At 38.1% G+C, this 24064-nt stretch overlaps 1 protein-coding gene across 4 annotated transcripts in view; it reads right to left on the reverse strand.

The window, feature by feature from the left end:
• Positions 1–6680: 6680 nt before the first annotated feature.
• The window catches only part of CD58 (CD58 molecule), an 84776-nt gene continuing 67392 nt past the window's right edge, over positions 6681–24064 (reverse strand). For 3 of the 4 annotated variants that reach the window (XM_075854736.1, XM_075854735.1, XM_075854732.1), the window contains 2 exons: positions 9650–9920; positions 6681–7387 (listed from right to left, as the gene is read on the reverse strand). In XM_075854736.1, the coding sequence (XP_075710851.1) occupies positions 7309–7387; positions 9650–9920 (350 nt within the window). In that variant the 3' untranslated portion in view covers positions 6681–7308. The remainder of the gene's footprint in view (positions 7388–9649; positions 9921–24064) is intronic. The other variant, XM_075854734.1, reaches the window with a different exon arrangement.

Genomic DNA, 24064 nt, shown 5'->3' on the forward strand with positions numbered 1-24064 from the left:
TTAAATGTGTATGACAGTAACCTAAATTTTGAGGTATTTCTGTATAGATGGTTCCAGATCCTTCCAGAACGGTAAATATGGCACTGGGTATGCTGTGCTGTAGTCTCCACCCAATATGAGGTATCGTGTAAGAGACCATCCCCCTCCAGCAAATTTACACAGGAGGCAGAGGTGACGTCACTCACAGATGAGTCTTTACAGATTGGGGAGAAGGCAAAACAAAAAAATTTGTCTGAATATTGTTCATTTTATGCCAAATTTCAGTAAAATAATTTGTTTGTTTTTGTATTAATCAGGTATTTACAGGACCTGATGGGTGGGATTTACAAGTGTTCTGGATCGTCAGATGAATGTGCAAAAATAAAACTCCATCCTTTTGAAATAGTCTGTCTATATGTGACATGGGTTTCCAAAGTAAATTTGTAATGTAGAAATACTTCATCATATATGTCACGTAGCGGGTTAGTGGACCCACTAGGCCGTACCGGGGAGGCAGCTGGCCAAACAACAGGAAGCCCCAGAAATACAATGTCCCGCACAAGGGTACCTGGATAGTCCAGACAGTGGCCGCAGCTCTTGCACTGATGGAGATGGGTGCAGTAGGTATCGCCAAACGTGGTGGATGACACAGGTGCCGCAGGTTGCGCCAGACGTGGCGGATTCCTCCAGACGTGGCAGATGACACAGAACGTGGCGGATTCCTCCGAACGTGGCAGATGACACAGGACGTGGCACGACTCGACACTAATAGGCACAGCACGGGATACAGGAAAAGGAAACAAGGCATGGGTAACAACTTGAACGGAAAACACTAAGGGACCATTTGCAAGACAGACTGGGAAAACGAACAACGCTCAGGCAAGGATCGGAAGGCCTGGGGCCTTCTTATAAACCAGGAAATTGTGGCAGTTGATGATGATGACGATTTCCTTTGTGCGTGCACCCTACGGGACACAGCAGACCGGAGCGGAGGTAAGCGCTGGCGTCTCCTTGGAAGGAGATGGGGACCAGCGCTCACGGATCCATGGCTGCGGGTGTCGGGAGGTGAGTAAACCCGACGCTACAATATAAAGTATGTACAAGACAGGATACGAGGCACCAGGTAAATCATCCAGAAACCACTCTCACCTTCTTGTTCATCTCAAGGAGCGGAGCTGGAGGTGCTCGCTGAGGCTGTAACCTGGCAGAAAGTAAGATGGCCGACATTTGCACGGACTCTAGGTACGCTTTTGGCATCACCCACAATTATGGGCCCATTGGTAGTAGGAACTTTATTGGATCATCGGGTAAGCCAATTGAGAGCAAGAGATAACAGACCTGACAACAAGGGTATGTGCGGCCAGGTGTCAGTAAATTGGCTTGTCCCTGGATACAATGCCACCGCTAGGTTTGTAGCAGCCGGCATGATGTGCACACGGCGTGATATAGGTAAAAGAGCAAAGGTACCTGTGAAAAGTGCAGCCCGGGCAGATTACCCGTCCCAGCGACTGCAGAACATACAACTACCCGAGGTAGAAGTGTATGACAATGTGCTCGTATGACTTGTAGAGCTGTTCTCAGGGTGGCCTGAAGCCCGGCCTGTATCTTCCCCACTGCAGAACATACAACTACCCGAGGTAGAAGTGTATGGCAATGTGCTTGTATGTGTAGACCTGTCCTCAGGGAGGCCTGAAGCCCGGCCAGTATCTTCCCCACTGCAGAACATACAACTACACGAGGTAGAAGTGTATGACAATGTGCTTGTATGTGTAGACCTGTCCTCAGGGAGGCCTGAAGCCCGGCCGGTATCTTCCCCACTGCAGAACATACAACTACCCGAGGTAGAAGTGTATGACAATGTGCTCGTATGTGTAGATCTGTTCTCAGGGGGGTCTGAAGCCCGGCCGGTATCTTCCCCACTGCAGACGTTGTGTGTAGTGACAGGGGAATCGTTTTTATCCCAAGTATTCAACTGGTGTTTGTACAATGATAAGATGTCAGAAGTTCTCCAGATGTTATTCCAAAGTTAGTTTATTTAATAACTGTAATCAAGAAGTGTTGTGGGAATATTAAATACTGAGGTTAAGTTTTATGTAAAGTTCTGGATCAGCCTCAGCATTGGACTAGTGGAGGCGTCAGATAAAAGGCACAGAAGTGGAATATTCCCATGTGTAAACATTTATTTTTATTTTCTTTGTGAATGGAAAATTTCAGAGCAGAGAATTCTGTGCAGTATAAATATATATATAAGAAGAAAAATGAGTTTGCATGTATCACTTCTAGTTACTGCTCAATGTGAATGTTTAATGTAAAGATGTTATTTGTTAATGTTTATTTTCAATTGAATTATCTGATTAAGATTAATTAATGACTATTGGATGTAAAGATTGTTCTCAACAGGAAGAGTCCGACTGGGAGCGGAAGGCGTGAGAACCAGATTCTGACAGAATGTGGACGGATAAAGGAAGGCAAACCGGTAGCACCCAAGGCACTCTTGATGGCACTTGCATTGATGGTGTATGACCTCACATAGGCCCCAAGACTGCAAGGATCGATGTGGTGAGATCTAATTGGTATGTCCCAGGCTTTACAGCTGTTGCTGCTAAATTCTGTTAGAGCTGTTTGATTTGCCTACAGAACAGTCCTGGCAGACCGGTGCCAACCTTATCATACCCGCCTCCCACGAAGAGAAAAGACCCTGGCAATACAAATCAGAGTAAGAAAAATTGGTTTGTGACATTTGTTAGATAAACATGTGGAATCTGTGTATATTTTTGTGAGTAAAAGCTGTTCCAGGTAATCCGCTCAAAACAAGGTACAAATCCTGCAATGTACCCAGTAGCTACACAGTCAGTAGCTATCAGTCAGGATTTGGCCCAGGAGCTGATATCCAGCTTGCCAGGGGGAAATGCAGAAGTTTTGTAGAAGGGTCAACACTGTAAACATTGAGTCTCTGCATAAACTTGATGGATTTGTCAATAGAAGTTTAAGAAGTTATGTAATGCTTCCAATTGTACTTCAGTTACCATAAAAACATCCGACTAGAAGATCGAAAAACACTAAAGCCTCTGTGACTCCAACCTCTCTGGAAAATTGTGATTTCCTGATGGCCGTTTGGTGATCCTATCCAGACAACAGAGGTGGAGATAGATGTGCATGGTTCTCTCCTTGAAGTCTAAACGCGAGGTCTGGGTTTCAGAGCTTGGCATGGGGACCCCCGCCACCACCCTTACTCCTGCTCTGTCCTTACTAGTTGTACCTTCCACTCCCTGCCCTTGTCATTGAGGTCCCATCACCAGAGGACGCGTGTGTGTATATAGGCAGAGTTCCGCTTTATCATATCAATGACTGTTACTTGTCTCTTGTTGTGTTTCATCGATTAAATTTTTAGGATCTGCAGGGTCAGATGGTAAATACCGGTGCCTCCTCATAAGCCTCATCCTGTGGATACTGGTGCCTATAGTCCGCTGGAAAATTGTATCTAAGAAAGGTAAGAAAATTTAACTCCATAATGACTGGCAGATAATAAACTGGTGCAGAGTCCGACCCATGAAAACTGTGTCTCTGCAGTGACCCCGACATCTGCTGGTGAAAGGAAAGATAAGAAGAGACGACGACTGGTGAGTAAATTGCAAAAGGTTCATTGTCTGACACGTTCACACAGCGTCCTACGTGTCTCTGCTTTACCGATCTTACTAATAAGTCACCGTCAATATTGGACTTTAACTGTACCCAAAATGCACCAGTCCTGAAACGAAAACAGACGAAGTCTAGAGAATTACACAATAACAAGGATCTCAAAATTAAAAAAAGGTTGAGAGGGCCGTGCCTATAAGAGCTTACAATCTAAATGTGATGTGGGCAATGACGCAATAGGTACCAAGTTCTGAGTCTAGGGGAGCAGCCGGTTACATTGGGTAAATTCTGCCACCAGACCCTGAAACCGATGTAACATCCATGGCCGCGGACCGTTGGGATTACTCACCCCTCGACGGCCGCAGCCATGATCTGGTGAGCGCTGGTCTGCATCTCCTCCCGAGGAGACGCCAGCGCTCACTTCCGCTCCACTCTGCGGTGCCCCACGGTGTAAAACATCAGTCCATGTTCACCCTGGACTATAAGAAGGGCCCTGCCCCTTTGCTCATTGCCTGAGCATTGTTAGTATTTACATGTTGGTCCTTGCAAATGTTCCCTTAGTGTTTACCCGTGCCCTGCTACCTGTATCCCGTGCTGTTATTGTTCCTGAGCCTGTTAGTGATTGGAGTAGTGTCCTGCTGCTCCTATTGTCATCTGCCACGTCTGGCGCATCCTACTGCACCTGATGTCATCCGCAACGTCTGGCGCAACCTGCTGCCATCCACCACGTCTAGCGCAACCTGCTGCACCTGCTGCCATCCACCACGTCTAGCGCAACCTGCTGCACCTGCTGTCATCCACGTCTGGCGCAACCTGCTGCACCCACCTCCAACCGTGCTAAAGCCTCTGCCACTGTCTGGATTATTCAGATACCCTTGTGCGGGACTTTGTATTGATTGGGTGCTCTGTTTGGCCAGCTGCCTCCCCGCTACGGAGGTGCGGCATAGTGGGTCCACATACCCACAGACCGTGACAACCGGTACCTGCGCCAACACTGAAATACCGGAGGAGTAATACAGAAAATAAAAGCAAAACGCAGATTAATGAAGAGTTCAAGTTATAATGATTAGTTGTGTGTGGTCCCTATAGTCTCTAGAGTTATATGACAAAAGGGTCCCAGAAACTATGTGATATAAAGACAGGCATAAAGCTGTGGATGTTAGGAGTCTAATGGACTTGGGGGATATTGGTGGACAATAAACTTGACTTTAGCAACCAGTGCCAGGCAGCTGCTGCCAAGGCAAGTAAGATTATGGGATGCTTCAAAAGGGCTTAGATGTGCTGTACATGATTTTGTCTCCATACAAATCACGTATGGGCTATAGAACATATAGTAACTGAACTGAAGCAGGGACAGAGGAGGGCGATGCCACCACATAGAGGAGGTCACTGGTGTTCTCTTAATAATCTGTCTTTGAGCAGAACAATGATCTAGATCTTCATTACTCCACCATATCCCCTCAACCAAAGGGAACAAAGATAAAGAAAGTAACGGAGACCAGAGAAGAGAACATTGAATACGCTTCCCTGAGGATAACGTCATCTAATCTGTCATCCACACTCGACACAAGTAACATGGACGCCACCAGTGTTAGATGCCAACCTGAAGATGTAGGAGACACTAGGTTCTGCGTGAAATAATGTACCATTTATAAATTTCTGGCTCCTGGCATCTTAGTTTCCCTACATTTATATATCCCAGCCTTAAATATTGCAGCTTCTCTACTGACAAAGTGTACAAGGTGCTGCTGACGTGTCCAGAGGTGGACATTCAGTGCAGAAGTCTCCTAGAACATGGAGGAGACCTGTAGGCAGCGGCATATGGAGGATCCTTTACAGTGAGAATACATTGATATACTAGAGACGGATGGACGATCCTCCGGCCTGGTCCTGATTCCATTGCCAGATTTTAGTTTGGTTTCAGCCCTGATAGTTCTCCCACATGTTATTTAATCCCTCGTTGACATTTTATTTAGAAAAAAAACAACTCCTAGTCATCGAAGTAGTCCAGCGAATCCGATGTAGTCCAAAGCGATCGTAGGGAACCCGGAAAAAAACACCAAAAAATACACATTAATATAGAAACAATACAGTTCTTATACTTACCTCTCCAGCGACGCTTCCCGGCAGTAAACCAGCCAATCACTTCTCTTCTGCCGTTTTTTGGTGAACATTATTCGGTAGGGGTGCTGGAGCCGGACAAGGTTGGGAATTTCGGCCTCTATAGGATGTGATGGTTACAGGCTCGTTATTCCAGATTGAGGGAGGTTTATTATCTCAGTCTTTTCATCTCTATTCTCATCTATGGATGGAATTATTATAAACTTTCACTGTCGCCCGATGTCCCGCGTTACACCTGACATTTGATATGAGGGATCGGTGTTCATGTCTCATGTGGACTAGGAGGGATTTCATCCCTTCGCTATGATTGTGCGTTACCCAGGATGCAATATGACACAGACGCACAATTGTATCTCATTTATTTTTGTTAGTGATGTAGCACCAACCTATTGTGCAGCGCTGTACACAGATTGTCCACATTCACATCCGTCCTTGGCCTCAAAGGCTTATAATCAAATTTTCCATGTTAAAACACTGGAGACAATTCCACAAGAGGCTCATTAGTCTATCAGTATGATTTTGGAGTCGGGGAGCCTGGAGGAAACCAACGAGAGCACGGGGAGAACCCACAGAAGTTGTGCACATCCTGAAACCCAGGACCCCAGCGCTGCAAGACAACAGAGACAACAGAGACAACCACTGAACCCCCCCCCCCCCTCATTTCTGTCCATGAACGTCGGAGATATCCTGAAATACACGCAAAATGTACGGCTAAAACGCAGTGTGAACCAGGCCCAACCGACAGGCAGAGAAGGCGTTATCTATTGGCTGGTGGCAGATGGAGAGTGGAACTGAGCATGTGCGTCCTCCCTCATTCAGCACAGTGGGACGACGTGCACATTACTATACAGACTGAACACCAGGGGGCGCCGTTATAATGAAGTAAAGGGAATAACTCGCAACTGGAGCATTTTTGTAACAAAGTGAATGACGAAACAAATGAATTTCTCGTACTGAATTATATTACAATCATATTTAATATTGGGACAACTCCTTTAAGATTGGATTATTGCAAAACAAATCATAAAAGGGTCATAAAGGGGTTAGTAATGACAGAAATTGAAAAAAGCCATAAATAACAGGTGACCCCATGATTTGGTCGGAACTGATGATTACTCCCTTGTGATAGGACGGCCGCCAACCAGACCCCCCCCCCCACATGTTACCGGAGGACTCTGACGACTACTCCCCCGTGAAAAACTGAAGACATTGGCGTCTCGGATGACTCCATAAATGTGGACTGGCTCTTGGTGCTGCCGTTACCACAATTATCAGAGGATTCCTTCATACTTTGCATTTTAAAAATATAAAATGGTAAAAAACAATTGCATCAAAAATAAAATAAAAAAATAGCTGCAATATTTATATACAGAAGTCGATGTAGCAATGGAAGCATAAAGCTTGCCTGGCACCATGGTATCTCAGGAATACAGGAGTATAAATCCTATAAATACACGTGCCAACGGAGAGATGCGATTCACAGCCCGGACGCAGGATTGAGCCACGTAAAATATAAAGTCAGATGTGCCCAAGCGTCTAATCCTCTCCCTGGACGGCAGAAAGATATAAAATTCATTGTGCCCGTGCCGGATCCAGTTCTGAAATGAACAATGATGCTTCCTCCAGTAAAGGGAAAGTGTCGCTGAGATATCTGCGGAGAAAACAAACAATTATTATTATAGTTCTAACCGGCACCCAGGTATGTGCATCAAAGAGGCCCCCCTATATCTGCGATAGGATCCAGTGATCTCCTCTGATCCTCATCCTCCTATATCTGCGATAGGAACCAGTGATCTCCTCTGATCCTCAACATCTCTTATATCTGCGATAGGATCCAGTGATCTCCTCTGATCCTCAACATCTCTTATATCTGCGATAGGAACCAGTGATCTCCTCTGATCCTCATATATCTGGGATAGGAACCAGTGATCTAATAGATCCTCATATATCTGGGATAGGAACCAGTGATCTAATTGATCCTCATATATCTGAGATAGGAACCAGTGATCTCCTCTTATCCTCATCCTCCTATATCTGGGATAGGAACCAGTGATCTAATTGATCCTCATATATCTGAGATAGGAACCAGTGATCTAATTGATCCTCATATATCTGAGATAGGAACCAGTGATCTCCTCTTATCCTCATCCTCCTATATCTGAGATAGGAACCAGTGATCTAATTGATCCTCATATATCTGGGATAGGAACCAGTGATCTCCTCTTATCATCATCCTCCTATATCTGGGATAGGAACCAGTGATCTAATTGATCCTCATATATCTGAGATAGGAACCAGTGATCTCCTCTTATCCTCATCCTCCTATATCTGGGATAGGAACCAGTGATCTAATTGATCCTCATATATCTGAGATAGGAACCAGTGATCTAATTGATCCTCATATATCTGAGATAGGAACCAGTGATCTCCTCTTATCCTCATCCTCCTATATCTGAGATAGGAACCAGTGATCTAATTGATCCTCATATATCTGGGATAGGAACCAGTGATCTCCTCTTATCATCATCCTCCTATATCTGGGATAGGAACCAGTGATCTAATTGATCCTCATATATCTGGGATAGGAACCAGTGATCTCCTCTTATCCTCATCCTCCTATATCTGAGATAGGAACCAGTGATCTAATTGATCCTCCTATATCTGGGATAGGAACCAGTGATCTCCTCTGATCCTCATCCTCCTATATCTGGGATAGGAACCAGTGATCTAATTGATCCTCATATATCTGAGATAGGAACCAGTGATCTAATTGATCCTCATATATCTGAGATAGGAACCAGTGATCTCCTCTTATCCTCATCCTCCTATATCTGAGATAGGAACCAGTGATCTAATTGATCCTCATATATCTGGGATAGGAACCAGTGATCTCCTCTTATCATCATCCTCCTATATCTGAGATAGGAACCAGTGATCTAATTGATCCTCCTATATCTGGGATAGGAACCAGTGATCTCCTCTGATCCTCATCCTCCTATATCTGTGATAGGAACCAGTGATCTCCTCTGATCCTCATCCTCCTATATCTGGGATAGGATCCAGTGATCTCCTCTGATCCTCATCCTCCTATATCTGGGATAGGAACCAGTGATCTCCTCTGATCCTCATCCTCCTATATCTGGGGTAGGAACCAGTGATCTCCTCTGATCCTCATCCTCCTATATCTGTGATAGGAACCAGTGATCTCCTCTGATCCTCATCCTCCTATATCTGGGATAGGATCCAGTGATCTCCTCTGATCCTCATCCTCCTATATCTGGGATAGGAACCAGTGATCTCCTCTGATCCTCATCCTCCTATATCTGGGGTAGGAACCAGTGATCTCCTCTGATCCTCATCCTCCTATATCTGGGATAGGATCCAGTGATCTCCTTTGAAGTTTTTGGTGCATTATAAATATATATATATATTTATTTTTCTTGTAATAATATATATATATTTCTGTTTTTCCAGTGTTACTGGGACTGCCTTAAACAGCCTAATAGCAGGGTAAATTAGCCCTGTAAATCACAAATGTCGCTGTTTGGGCTGCGCTAAGTGTAGTTAGAACGCAGCTCCGTCCTGCAACCAGTGATCATGTGATCAATCACATGTCCACCGAAGCCAACAGAGGTAGCGGTTCACCTGAGTGAGTGCTATGTAGACAGAAGCGCTTATAATCCTCCTTCGTCTTCTCTCCGGATTGTCAGGTTTTAGCTGCAGGATCGCTTATTCAGTCTGTGTTGTCTCCAGCACAGGGGAGATTGGTGCTGCTGCTGTATTTAGACTACAGACGATTGATGGTACATTATAACAAACCCTCAGCTGTGAGTATTGCTCTCTACAAGCTTTTACAGTCCTGCTGTTATGTCATGCTTTATACTGCAGCTTTGCTTTTACCAGTGTTACTCACTTTTCTGGTTTGATGACCAGGCTGAACACCTGCCTGGTTGTCCGATCGTCTGGAGCCTCGAATACATATTTTCCATGGTCGCTCTCATCGACGTTATTTATGGTCAGGTTACCGGACTCCGTCTCCAGGGAATATCTGCCCCGGGTAATAGACGGCTGATCATTTCTGTTTTCACTCTCTACCAAAATCTTCTTACCCTTCTTCCAGGTGATCTTCTCTGCTTGTCCGACATTTACAGGATAAAAAGTGGTGCTACCAAGAGCTGCACCTGCTGGGGAGGGGACACGTGACTGTCAGCAATATCCCAAATATACACATATAACCGCAACAATATCCCAGATATACACATATACCCACAGCAATATACCAGATATACACATATAACCACAACAATATACCAGATATACACATATAACCACAACAATATACCAGATATACACATATACCCACAATATACCAAATATACACATATAACCACAACAATATACCAGATATACACATATAACCACAGCAATATACCAGATATACACATATACCCACAACAATATACCAGATATACACATATACCCACAGCAATATCCCAGATATACACATATAACCACAGCAATATCCCAGATATACACATATAACCACAACAATATCCCAGATATACACATATACCCACAACAATATCCCAGATATACACATATAACCACAACAATATCCCAGATATACACATATACCCACAGCAATATCCCAGATATACACATATACCCACAACAATATACCAGATATACACATATACCCACAGCAATATACCAGATATACACATATACCCACAACAATATCCCAGATATACACATATATATCTACAACAATATACCAGATATACACATATACCCACAGCAATATACCAGATATACACATATACCCACAACAATATACCAGATATACACATATACCCACAACAATATACCAGATATACACATATACCCACAACAATATCCCAGATATACACATATACCCACAGCAATATACCAGATATACACATATACCCACAACAATATACCAGATATACACATATAACCACAACAATATACCAGATATACACATATACCCACAACAATATACCAGATATACACATATACCCACAACAATATACCAGATATACACATATACCCACAACATTATACCAGATATACACATATACCCACAACAATATACCAGATATACACATATACCCACAACAATATACCAGATATACACATATACCCACAACAATATACCAGATATACACATATACCCACAACAATATACCAGATATACACATATAACCGCAACAATATACCAGATATACACATATACCCACAACAATATACCAGATATACACATATACCCACAACAATATACCAGATATACACATATACCCACAACAATATACCAGATATACACATATAACCGCAACAATATACCAGATATACACATATAACCACAGCAATATACCAGATATACACATATACCCACAGCAATATACCAGATATACACATATACCCACAACAATATCCCAGATATACACATATACCCACAACAATATACCAGATATACACATATACACACAGCAATATCCCAGATATACACATATACCCACAGCAATATACCAGATATACACATATAACCACAGCAATATACCAGATATACACATATAACCACCACAATATCCCAGATATACACATATACCCACAGCAATATCCCAGATATACACATATACCCACAACAATATACCAGATATACACATATAACCACAACAATATCCCAGATATACACATATACCCACAACAATATCCCAGATATACACATATACCCACAACAATATCCCAGATATACACATATAACCACCACAATATCCCAGATATACACATATACCCACAGCAATATACCAGATATACACATATACCCACAACAATATCCCAGATATACACATATAACCACCACAATATCCCAGATATACACATATACCCACAGCAATATACCAGATATACACATATAACCGCAACAATATCCCAGATATACACATATACCCACAGCAATATACCAGATATACACATATACCCACAACAATATACCAGATATACACATATACCCACAACAATATACCAGATATACACATATAACCGCAACAATATACCAGATATACACATATACCCACAACAATATACCAGATATACACATATAACCGCAACAATATACCAGATATACACATATAACCACAACAATATACCAGATATACACATATACCCACAACAATATACCAGATATACACATATACCCACAACAATATACCAGATATACACATATACTCACAACAATATACCAGATATACACATATACTCACAGCAATATACCAGATATACACATATACGCACAACAATATCCCAGATATACACATATACCCACAACAATATCCCAGATATACACATATACCCACAACAATATCCCAGATATACACATATAACCACAACAATATACCAGATATACACATATACCCACAACAATATACCAGATATACACATATAACCGCAACAATATACCAGATATACACATATACCCACAACAATATACCAGATATACACATATACCCACAGCAATATACCAGATATACACATATACCCACAACAATATACCAGATATACACATATAACCACAACAATATCCCAGATATACACATATAACCACAGCAATATCCCAGATATACACATATACCCACAGCAATATCCCAGATATACACATATAACCACAACAATATACCAGATATACACATATACCCACAACAATATACCAGATATACACATATACCCACAACAATATACCAGATATACACATATAACCGCAACAATATACTAGATATACACATATACCCACAACAATATACCAGATATACACATATACCCACAACAATATACCAGATATACACATATAACCGCAACAATATACCAGATATACACATATACCCACAACAATATCCCAGATATACACATATACCCACAGCAATATCCCAGATATACACATATACCCACAACAATATACCAGATATACACATATAACCGCAACAATATCCCAGATATACACATATAACCACAGCAATATACCAGATATACACATATAACCACAACAATATCCCAGATATACACATATACCCACAACAATATCCCAGATATACACATATAACCACAACAATATACCAGATATACACATATACCCACAACAATATACCAGATATACACATATACCCACAACAATATACCAGATATACACATATACCCGCAACAATATCCCAGATATACACATATACCCACAGCAATATACCAGATATACACATATACCCACAACAATATACCAGATATACACATATACCCGCAACAATATCCCAGATATACACATATACCCACAACAATATACCAGATATACACATATACCCACAACAATATACCAGATATACACATATACCCACAGCAATATCCCAGATATACACATATAACCACAACAATATACCAGATATACACATATACCCACAACAATATACCAGATATACACATATACCCACAACAATATCCCAGATATACACATATACCCACAACAATATCCCAGATATACACATATACCCACAACAATATACCAGATATACACATATACCCACAACAATATCCCAGATATACACATATAACCACAACAATATACCAGATATACACATATACCCACAACAATATACCAGATATACACATATAACCGCAGCAATATCCCAGATATACACATATAACCACAACAATATACCAGATATACACATATACCCACAACAATATCCCAGATATACACATATACCCACAACAATATACCAGATATACACATATAACCACAACAATATACCAGATATACACATATACCCACAACAATATACCAGATATACACATATACCCACAACAATATACCAGATATACACATATACCCACAACAATATACCAGATATACACATATACCCACAACAATATACCAGATATACACATATAACCACAACAATATACCAGATATACACATATAACCACAGCAATATACCAGATATACACATATAACCACAGCAATATCCCAGATATACACATATAACCACAACAATATACCAAATATACACATATAACCACAACAATATACCAGATATACACATATACCCACAGCAATATCCCAGATATACACATATAACCACAACAATATACCAGATATACACATATACCCACAACAATATACCAGATATACACATATACGCACAACAATATACCAGATATACACATATAACCACAACAATATACCAGATATACACATATACCCACAGCAATATCCCAGATATACACATATACTCACAGCAATATACCAGATATACACATATACGCACAACAATATCCCAGATATACACATATAACCACAACAATATACCAGATATACACATATACCCACAACAATATACCAGATATACACATATACCCACAACAATATCCCAGATATACACATATACCCACAACAATATACCAGATATACACATATACTCACAACAATATACCAGATATACACATATACCCACAACAATATACCAGATATACACATATACACACAGCAATATCCCAGATATACACATATAACCACAGCAATATACCAGATATACACATATACCCACAGCAATATACCAGATATACACATATACCCACAACAATATACCAGATATACACATATAACCACAGCAATATACCAGATATACACATATACCCACAACAATATACCAGATATACACATATACCCACAACAATATACCAGATATACACATATAACCACAACAATATCCCAGATATACACATATACCCACAACAATATACCAGATATACACATATACCCACAACAATATACCAGATATACACATATACCCACAACAATATACCAGATATACACATATACCCACAACAATATACCAGATATACACATATAACCACAACAATATCCCAGATATACACATATACCCACAACAATATACCAGATATACCAGATATACACATATAACCACAACAATATCCCAGATATACACATATACACAGCAATATCCCAGATATACACATATACCCACAACAATATACCAGATATACACATATACCCACAACAATATACCAGATATACACATATACCCACAACAATATACCAGATATACACATATAACCACAACAATATACCAGATATACACATATACCCACAACAATATACCAGATATACACATATACCCACAACAATATACCAGATATACACATATACCCACAACAATATACCAGATATACACATATAACCACAACAATATCCCAGATATACACATATACCCACAACAATATACCAGATATACACATATACCCACAACAATATACCAGATATACACATATACCCACAGCAATATACCAGATATACACATATACCCACAACAATATACCAGATATACACATATACCCACAACAATATACCAGATATACACATATAACCACAACAATATACCAGATATACACATATACCCACAACAATATACCAGATATACACATATACCCACAACAATATACCAGATATACACATATACCCACAGCAATATACCAGATATACACATATACCCACAACAATATCCCAGATATACACATATACCCACAGCAATATCCCAGATATACACATATAACCACAACAATATACCAGATATACACATATACCCACAACAATATACCAGATATACACATATAACCACAACAATATACCAGATATACACATATACCCACAACAATATACCAGATATACACATATAACCACAACAATATACCAGATATACACATATACCCACAACATTATACCAGATATACACATATAACCACAACAATATACCAGATATACACATATACCCACAACAATATACCAGATATACACATATACCCACAACAATATACCAGATATACACATATACCCACAACATTATACCAGATATACACATATAACCACAACAATATCCCAGATATACACATATACCCACAACATTATACCAGATATACACATATAACCACAACAATATACCAGATATACACATATACCCACAACAATATACCAGATATACACATATACCCACAACAATATACCAGATATACACATATACCCACAACAATATACCAGATATACACATATACCCACAACAATATACCAGATATACACATATAACCGCAACAATATCCCAGATATACACATATACCCACAACAATATACCAGATACACATATACCCGCAACAATATACCAGATATACACATATAACCACAACAATATCCCAGATATACACATATACCCACAACAATATACCAGATATACACATATACCCACAGCAATATACCAGATATACACATATAACCACAGCAATATACCAGATATACACATATACCCACAACAATATACCAGATATACACATATACCCACAACAATATCCCAGATATACACATATACCCACAACAATATACCAGATATACACATATACCCACAACAATATACCAGATATACACATATACCCACAACAATATACCAGATATACACATATACCCGCAACAATATACCAGATATACACATATACCCACAACAATATCCCAGATATACACATATAACCACAACAATATCCCAGATATACACATATACCCACAACAATATCCCAGATATACACATATAACCACAACAATATACCAGATATACACATATAACCACAGCAATATACCAGATATACACATATACCCACAACAATATCCCAAATATACACATATACCCACAACAATATACCAGATATACACATATACCCACAACAATATCCCAAATATACACATATACCCACAACAATATACCAGATATACACATATACCCGCAACAATATACCAGATATACACATATACCCACAACAATATCCCAGATATACACATATAACCACAACAATATCCCAGATATACACATATACCCACAACAATATCCCAGATATACACATATAACCACAACAATATACCAGATATACACATATAACCACAACAATATCCCAGATATACACATATAACCACAGCAATATACCAGATATACACATATACCCACAACAATATCCCAAATATACACATATACCCACAACAATATACCAGATATACACATATACCCACAACAATATCCCAAATATACACATATACCCACAACAATATACCAGATATACACATATACCCACAACAATATCCCAAATATACACATATACCCGCAACAATATACCAGATATACACATATAACCACAGCAATATCCCAGATATACACATATACCCGCAACAATATACCAGATATACACATATACCCACAACAATATACCAGATATACACATATAACCACAACAATATACCAGATATACACATATACCCACAACAATATCCCAAATATACACATATAACCACAACAATATACCAGATATACACATATAACCACAACAATATACCAGATATACACATATACCCTCAGCAATATCCCAGATATACACATATAACCACAACAATATCCCAGATATACACATATACCCACAACAATATACCAGATATACACATATAACCACAGCAATATCCCAGATATACACATATACCCGCAACAATATCCCAGATATACACATATACCCACAACAATATACCAGATATACACATATAACCACAACAATATCCCAGATATACACATATACCCACAACAATATACCAGATATACACATATACCCACAACAATATACCAGATATACACATATACCCACAACAATATCCCAGATATACACATATACCCGCAACAATATACCAGATATACACATATAACCACAACAATATCCCAGATATACACATATACCCACAACAATATACCAGATATACACATATACCCACAACAATATACCAGATATACACATATACCCACAACAATATACCAGATATACACATATACCCACAACAATATACCAGATATACACATATAACCACAACAATATCCCAGATATACACATATAACCACAGCAATATCCCAGATATACACATATAACCACAGCAATATCCCAGATATACACATATACCCACAACAATATACCAGATATACACATATAACCACAACAATATACCAGATATACACATATACCCACAGCAATATACCAGATATACACATATAACCACAACAATATCCCAGATATACACATATACCCACAACAATATACCAGATATACACATATAACCACAACAATATACCAGATATACACATATACCCACAGCAATATACCAGATATACACATATAACCACAACAATATCCCAGATATACACATATACCCACAACAATATACCAGATATACACATATACCCACAACAATATCCCAAATATACACATATACCCACAACAATATACCAGATATACACATATACCCACAACAATATCCCAAATATACACATATACCCACAACAATATACCAGATATACACATATACCCACAACAATATCCCAAATATACACATATACCCGCAACAATATACCAGATATACACATATAACCACAGCAATATCCCAGATATACACATATACCCGCAACAATATACCAGATATACACATATACCCACAACAATATACCAGATATACACATATAACCACAACAATATACCAGATATACACATATACCCACAACAATATCCCAAATATACACATATAACCACAACAATATACCAGATATACACATATAACCACAACAATATACCAGATATACACATATACCCTCAGCAATATCCCAGATATACACATATAACCACAACAATATCCCAGATATACACATATACCCACAACAATATACCAGATATACACATATAACCACAGCAATATCCCAGATATACACATATACCCGCAACAATATCCCAGATATACACATATACCCACAACAATATACCAGATATACACATATAACCACAACAATATCCCAGATATACACATATACCCACAACAATATACCAGATATACACATATACCCACAACAATATACCAGATATACACATATAACCACAACAATATACCAGATATACACATATACCCGCAACAATATACCAGATATACACATATAACCACAACAATATCCCAGATATACACATATACCCACAACAATATACCAGATATACACATATACCCACAACAATATACCAGATATACACATATACCCACAACAATATACCAGATATACACATATACCCACAACAATATACCAGATATACACATATAACCACAACAATATCCCAGATATACACATATAACCACAGCAATATCCCAGATATACACATATAACCACAGCAATATCCCAGATATACACATATACCCACAACAATATACCAGATATACACATATAACCACAACAATATACCAGATATACACATATACCCACAGCAATATACCAGATATACACATATAACCACAACAATATCCCAGATATACACATATACCCACAACAATATACCAGATATACACATATAACCACAACAATATACCAGATATACACATATACCCACAGCAATATACCAGATATACACATATAACCACAACAATATCCCAGATATACACATATACCCACAACAATATACCAGATATACACATATACCCACAACAATATCCCAGATATACACATATAACCGCAACAATATCCCAGATATACACATATACCCACAACAATATACCAGATATACACATATACCCACAACATTATACCAGATATACACATATACCCGCAACAATATACCAGATATACACATATAACCACAGCAATATACCAGATATACACATATAACCACAACAATATCCCAGATATACACATATACCCACAACAATATCCCAGATATACACATATAACCACAACAATATCCCAGATATACACATATACCCACAACAATATACCAGATATACACATATAACCACAACAATATACCAGATATACACATATAACCACAGCAATATCCCAGATATACACATATACCCACAACAATATCCCAGATATACACATATACCCACAACAATATACCAGATATACACATATACCCGCAACAATATCCCAGATATACACATATACCCACAACAATATACCAGATATACACATATACCCACAGCAATATACCAGATATACACATATACCCACAACATTATACCAGATATACACATATAACCACAACAATATCCCAGATATACACATATACCCACAACAATATCCCAGATATACACATATACCCACAACAATATACCAGATATACACATATACCCACAACAATATACCAGATATACACATATACCCACAACAATATACCAGATATACACATATACCCGCAACAATATCCCAGATATACACATATAACCACAACAATATCCCAGATATACACATATAACCACAACAATATCCCAGATATACACATATACCCACAACAATATACCAGATATACACATATAACCACAACAATATACCAGATATACACATATACCCACAACAATATCCCAGATATACACATATACCCACAGCAATATACCAGATATACACATATAACCGCAGCAATATACCAGATATACACATATACCCACAACAATATCCCAGATATACACATATACCCACAACAATATCCCAGATATACACATATACCCACAACAATATACCAGATATACACATATACCCACAACAATATACCAGATATACACATATACCCACAACAATATACCAGATATACACATATACCCGCAACAATATACCAGATATACACATATACCCGCAACAATATCCCAGATATACACATATACCCACAGCAATATACCAGATATACACATATACCCACAACAATATACCAGATATACACATATACCCACAACAATATACCAGATATACACATATACCCACAACAATATACCAGATATACACATATACCCGCAACAATATACCAGATATACACATATACCCACAACAATATCCCAGATATACACATACACCCACAACAATATACCAGATATACACATATACCCACAACAATATACCAGATATACACATATACCCACAACAATATCCCAGATATACACATATACCCACAACAATATACCAGATATACACATATAACCACAACAATATACCAGATATACACATATAACCACAACAATATCCCAGATATACACATATAACCGCAACAATATCCCAGATATACACATATACCCACAACAATATACCAGATATACACATATACCCGCAACAATATCCCAGATATACACATATACCCACAGCAATATACCAGATATACACATATAACCACAACAATATACCAGATATACACATATACCCACAGCAATATCCCAGATATACACATATAACCGCAGCAATATCCCAGATATACACATATACCCACAACAATATCCCAGATATACACATATAACCACAACAATATACCAGATATACACATATAACCACAACAATATACCAGATATACACATATAACCGCAACAATATCCCAGATATACACATATACCCACAACAATATCCCAGATATACACATATACCCACAACAATATACCAGATATACACATATACCCACAACAATATACCAGATATACACATATACCCGCAACAATATCCCAGATATACACATATACCCACAACAATATACCAGATATACACATATAACCACAACAATATCCCAGATATACACATATACCCACAACAATATACCAGATATACACATATACCCACAACATTATACCAGATATACACATATAACCACCACAATATCCCAGATATACACATATACCCACAACAATATACCAGATATACACATATAACCACAGCAATATACCAGATATACACATATAACCACAACAATATCCCAGATATACACATATACCCACAACAATATCCCAGATATACACATATACCCACAGCAATATCCCAGATATACACATATAACCACAACAATATACCAGATATACACATATAACCACAACAATATCCCAGATATACACATATACCCACAGCAATATACCAGATATACACATATAACCGCAACAATATCCCAGATATACACATATACCCGCAACAATATCCCAGATATACACATATACCCACAACAATATACCAGATATACACATATACCCACAACAATATACCAGATATACACATATACCCACAACAATATACCAAATATACACATATACCCACAACAATATACCAGATATACACATATACCCACAACAATATACCAGATATACACATATACCCACAACAATATACCAGATATACACACATAACCACAGCAATATACCAGATATACACGTATAACCACAACAATATACCAGATATACACATATACCCACAACAATATCCCAGATATACACATATACCCACAACAATATACCAGATATACACATATACCCACAACAATATACCAGATATACACACATAACCACAGCAATATACCAGATATACACGTATAACCACAACAATATACCAGATACACACATATACCCACAGCAATATCCCAGATATACACATATACCCACAACAATATACCAGATATACACATATACCCACAACAATATACCAGATATACACATATACCCACAACAATATACCAGATATACACATATACCCACAACAATATACCAGATATACACATATACCCACAACAATATACCAGATATACACATATACCCACAGCAATATCCCAGATATACACATATACCCACAACAATATCCCAGATATACACATATACCCACAACAATATCCCAGATATACACATATACCCACAACAATATCCCAGATATACACATATAACCGCAACAATATACCAGATATACACATATACCCACAGCAATATACCAGATATACACATATACCCACAGCAATATACCAGATATACACATATACCCACAACAATATACCAGATATACACATATACCCACAGCAATATACCAGATATACACATATACCCACAACAATATACCAGATATACACATATAACCGAAACAATATCCCAGATATACACATATACCCACAACAATATACCAGATATACACATATACCCACAACAATATACCAGATATACACATATACCCGCAACAATATACCAGATATACACATATACCCACAACATTATACCAGATATACACATATACCCACAACAATATCCCAGATATACACATATACCCACAACAATATACCAGATATACACATATACCCACAGCAATATACCAGATATACACATATACCCACAACAATATACCAGATATACACATATACCCACAACAATATACCAGATATACACATATAACCACAACAATATCCCAGATATACACATATACCCACAACAATATACCAGATATACACATATACCCACAACAATATACCAGATATACACATATACCCACAACAATATACCAGATATACACATATACCCACAACATTATACCAGATATACACATATACCCACAACATTATACCAGATATACACATATAACCACCACAATATCCCAGATATACACATATACCCACAACAATATACCAGATATACACATATACCCACAACAATATACCAGATATACACATATACCCACAACATTATACCAGATATACACATATACCCACAACAATATCCCAGATATACACATATACCCACAACATTATACCAGATATACACATATAACCACCACAATATCCCAGATATACACATATACCCACAACAATATACCAGATATACACATATACCCACAACAATATCCCAGATATACACATATAACCACAGCAATATCCCAGATATACACATATAACCACAGCAATATACCAGATATACACATATAACCACAGCAATATACCAGATATACACATATAACCACCACAATATCCCAGATATACACATATAACCACAACAATATACCAGATATACACATATACCCACAACAATATACCAGATATACACATATACCCACAGCAATATCCCAGATATACACATATACCCTCAGCAATATCCCAGATATACACATATACCCACAACAATATACCAGATATACACATATACCCACAACAATATACCAGATATACACATATACTCACAACAATATACCAGATATACACATATACCCACAACAATATACCAGATATACACATATACCCACAACAATATCCCAGATATACACATATACCCACAACAATATCCCAGATATACACATATAACCACAACAATATCCCAGATATACACATATAACCACAACAATATACCAGATATACACATATACCCACAACAATATACCAGATATACACATATACTCACAACAATATACCAGATATACACATATACCCACAGCAATATACC

This window comes from Rhinoderma darwinii, chromosome 2 (assembly GCF_050947455.1).
Source record: "Rhinoderma darwinii isolate aRhiDar2 chromosome 2, aRhiDar2.hap1, whole genome shotgun sequence".
Taxonomy (NCBI): Eukaryota; Metazoa; Chordata; class Amphibia; order Anura; family Rhinodermatidae; genus Rhinoderma; species Rhinoderma darwinii.